Source organism: Tupaia chinensis, unplaced genomic scaffold (genome assembly GCF_000334495.1).
Source record: "Tupaia chinensis unplaced genomic scaffold, TupChi_1.0 Scaffold000198_1, whole genome shotgun sequence".
In the NCBI taxonomy this organism is placed as follows: Eukaryota; Metazoa; Chordata; class Mammalia; order Scandentia; family Tupaiidae; genus Tupaia; species Tupaia belangeri.
The window spans coordinates 2,155,421-2,159,271 of record NW_006159673.1 but is presented as its reverse complement, the minus strand read 5'-3'; the positions used below and the strand labels follow the sequence as shown (position 1 = coordinate 2,159,271).

Below are 3,851 nucleotides of genomic sequence, written 5' to 3'. Positions count from 1 at the left end.
GCCGGGCCCAGGCCGGGAGCCGGAGCCGGAGCCGGAGGGGGCTTCGTCCCTCGGTCTGCGAGAGGGAGGCTCGGTGAGTTGGGGGCAGGTCTCCCCGCCAGGGCGGAACCCCGGCAGCCGCCGGACAAAGGCACGTGGACGGCGGCCGGGGGACGTGCTCGCCAGCACCCAGGGCTGCGCGTGGCATCGCTTTGTAGCACATCTTCGGGGCCTTTTTGTTCGCTTCTGTCCCTTCTGCAAAGTCCTTTCAAGGCAGGTCACGTGGAGGGAGGCGCTGCGTGGTTTTGGAGAAGGCCTCTGTCTCTTGATCCGTGCAGTGGGGGTACTGGTAGGACCAGACTGTCTGAGCGTGCTCCGGCTGTCTGAGCGTGCTCCGGCTGGGCAGGACGCGCCTCCCTGTGCGATCCGGGGTGCAGCTGGGGGGTCGGCCGGCCTTCCTCCGCAGGCACCTGGCCCCCACTTGCCCCGAACGCTGCTTGTCACCCATTCCCTGCAGCCCGGGCCAGTGAGGAGAGGCTTCCGGACCCTGAGCAGCAGGAGGAGCTGGGAGGGGACTCGGGACAGACAGGGGCTCCTCACCGAGCCCTAACTGGGGGCTTCCTATCCTTTTCTGTCCCCTCTTCCGGAGCGCTCCTCTCCCTGCCCTGGCCTGCCCACTCCCACGTTGGTTCGTGCTCGTGAGTGCTCGCGTGCACTTCCGCATAAACTACTTGGTTCTCACAGCAGCCTGTGGCACGCCAGCCCCGTCTGATCTGCGAGGAAACTGAGGGCGAGGCTCAGGAGAGGTGCAGTGAGACGTCCCATCCAGCTTGGTCTTCTGATGTGCCCTTGATGTCACACGGGTGTCCTGTAAGCCAGGACTTCTGCCTGCCCCACAGCGGCGCCTCTAGGTCAGTGAGACAGACCTGGTGCTCTCCGTTCTGGAACTCAGGCCAGGGCCTCAAGGCCCCATGTCATTCTCTCACGTTGCAGCCGGTGCACTGGAGTCCCCCAGAGGCCAAGGAACCAGGTGGTCAGGGGAGTGTGAGCACTGCGTTCTAGCGCCCAGGAAGACAGAATGGGCTGAACTGGAACCAAGTTGGAAGTCAGCAGAAGCAGGTACGCTGGGAGGGGACCCCATGGCCCGCAGGGTGTCCGAAAGCTGAGGGCAGGAGGGCCAGCTGGGGGCCACCGGGTGCCAATGCATCTGGCCAGATCTGAGTGTTGGAGGAAGCTGTCAGTTTTTGTGGAAAAAGCTCCAAAATGGTAAAGACGACAACTACACATTTAAAAGGTGACCAGGGCAGCCAGCTGCGTGCGTGGCTGGCCGTGGCCTGCGGCCTGCAGGTGGGCGGCGGCTCTGCTAGGCCTAGGAAGCACTCGCCCTCCCGTGAGACCCACGGGGCACACGGGCAGGAGTGGGGCCTCCCTGCTGCTTTTCCTGAACTGCAGAGACGTAGATGAACCTGAAGATAGTGATTAGCACCCGCTCTGGGAGCCTGGAGGAGCCTGGAGGGGGCCGGCTGTGTGGCTCAGCCCTCACTCATGCAGCCAGCACTCCGCTCACCCCCGACTCTTCCTACACGGTGAGGATGTGCCCAGCCCGTGCTTTTTGTTGGCTTGTTTTCAGGTTTTTGCCATAGGGCGTGTGCGCTGGAGAGAGACAGAGAGAAATGAGAAATCATCCCCTAGGGCACCCACATGCCAGCATGAGTTTCAATCCACCAGGTCTGAGACTCGAACTGCAGTCAGCTACGTGAGAGTCCAGCGCCTTAACCGCCATGCCACCTACTAACCCACAGCCCTGGTTTTAATCAGTCTCTGTGTATGTTCTGTGTGCCCAGCAGAGCCGAGGATACCATTCGCCCATGGGATGTTCGGGGCATGCCGAGAACACGAAGGAGAGATTTCGGTTGGTCAGGCTTAGCCCATGACGAGGTACGCTGGGGTTTCATTTGGGTTGTGTTTTGTACCCAAGCGATAGATGAAGAGCCCTGTGTTGAAAGCCCGCAGCCTGTGGCCCTGCCTCGCCCGTACAGACTTGTGAGCCTAGGGAAATAACATAGAGCGTGCCTGGAATGTACCCGTTTTTCAAGAACACGAGTTATTAAGAAATGTGTCTAAAATACAGAAATATATAGGAAAAGAAAGTTCCCTTTACCTTTCTCCTCCCTCCCCCCCTCAGAGGGAACCGCTGTAAATGCATTTCTTTCCAGGCCTTTGTTTTTTTTCTTACTTAAAAAAAGTTTGCCAGAGGGTTTAAGGGCTCCCTAGAGAGAGGCAGAGAGAGAGGGAGAGAGAGAGAGAGAGAGAGAGAGAGAGAGAGAGAGGGGAAAAGTGAGAAATCAGCCCCCTGGGGAAAGGCCATGTTGCAATCCCTATTCCATGTCCCCACTTTTCACAATTGGGGTGCCCGCAGGTGCCCTGTGTGTGTCAAGCTGTCGGGTTTGAGACTCCGGACAGTTGCCACGGGGACCCAGAGGCCTTGCCCACCAGGCTCCCGGCTGGCCTCCAGGTCTTTTCAGTGCATCAGTACATGGCTAGCGGGTCTGGAGCTCTAAGTGAATATTTAACATATGGTTCATTGATATTTCAGTATAAGACAAAGTAATATTACCTGCATTTCCAACTTTAGGACCAACCTAATTATATTAAATGCACTTTAAACACTCTAAAATGGGGTCATACGTACTAATGCTTTCTGAGTTACTTTTTCGACTTGCCAGTATGACTTAGAAGTCTTTCAGTGTCAATAACAGATACTATTTTTAATGGCTACATGGTATTTCGTAATGTAGACACGCTCACGTATTTAAATATTCCGTATTGATGTAGGTAGTTTCCATTGTAGCCTATCTGCGTATCTTTATCTGTGTGCATATTGCGTATTTCTGAATGACTGTTCTTGGCAGTGGAATCGGTGGTCCAGGGAAGGTTGGCTGTATGTCATTCATGACAGAGCGTGTGCACTCAGGGGTGGGGGGCATCCCACAGAGCTCGGTCACACTGTGTGCCCTTCCTCCAGCCCTCCAGCCAGCCAGAACCCTGGGCCTAGTGTGCTTTCAGGGCGGCCGGGCCAGGGCCCTGGACTGTGGTCAGCACGTGGCTTCCAGTTCTGCAGTTCGGTGTGTTCCTGGCTGAACCACAGACGCTGGGCCAGACATGGATGTTTTTGTTGTGGTTAGGTTTTTACCATAGGGCATGTGTGCAGGCCAGAGAGAGAGGGAAAGTGCGAAATCACCCCCTGGGGGAATGGCCGTGCCTCAGTCCCTTCTCCATTCTCCTCTCCGGATTCTGGGTATGTACACACATGCCATAGAAGTGATTTTTTTTTTTTTTTTTTGAGAGTTCTTTCACTATAGGGTGCATGCGCTTGCCAGCCAGGCAGAGAGAGACAGAGAGACAGAAAGCGAGAAATCACCCCCCCAAGAGGGGATGGCCACGCTGCAATCCCTTCTCCATTCTCCTCTTGGGATCTCGGGCACGCATGCACGCGCGCCTGGTGTGGGTTTTAAGCCACCGGGTCCGGGATGTGAACCGCGGTCAACTACGTGGGAGTCCAGCGACATAGCCATTATGCTAAACTGCGGGTTCCCTCATAGGAGTGATTTTCAAGCTGTTGGGTCCAGGACTCAAACTGGTTGCATGTGTGTAAATCCAGTACCTTAACCACCACACCACCTGCTGACTGGCCTCCAGGAATGTACATTTTAAGCATTTATTTAAGCTGAATTCTTTTTGTTTATGGAAGTCTGGGAGATTATGCAGAAAAAAGAGCTCAAATTCATTATTTCAGTTTGCTTGTTTTGGGTAGGCACTCTATTTAAGTGCAGCATTGAAGTTACACTTGGTAACATCCTCTTCCCCCTCTG

General features: G+C 55.3%; 1 protein-coding gene across 1 annotated transcript in view; it reads left to right on the top strand.

Moving 5' to 3' along the window:
• Window positions 1-3,851, top strand: part of GPR161 (G protein-coupled receptor 161) — a 44,244-nt gene continuing 40,393 nt past the window's right edge. Inside the window, exons 1-4 of the mRNA XM_027771252.1 lie at window positions 1-73; window positions 724-890; window positions 973-1,098; window positions 1,827-1,917. Coding sequence (XP_027627053.1) covers window positions 1,910-1,917 — 8 coding nt within the window. The 5' untranslated portion in view covers window positions 1-73; window positions 724-890; window positions 973-1,098; window positions 1,827-1,909. The remainder of the gene's footprint in view (window positions 74-723; window positions 891-972; window positions 1,099-1,826; window positions 1,918-3,851) is intronic.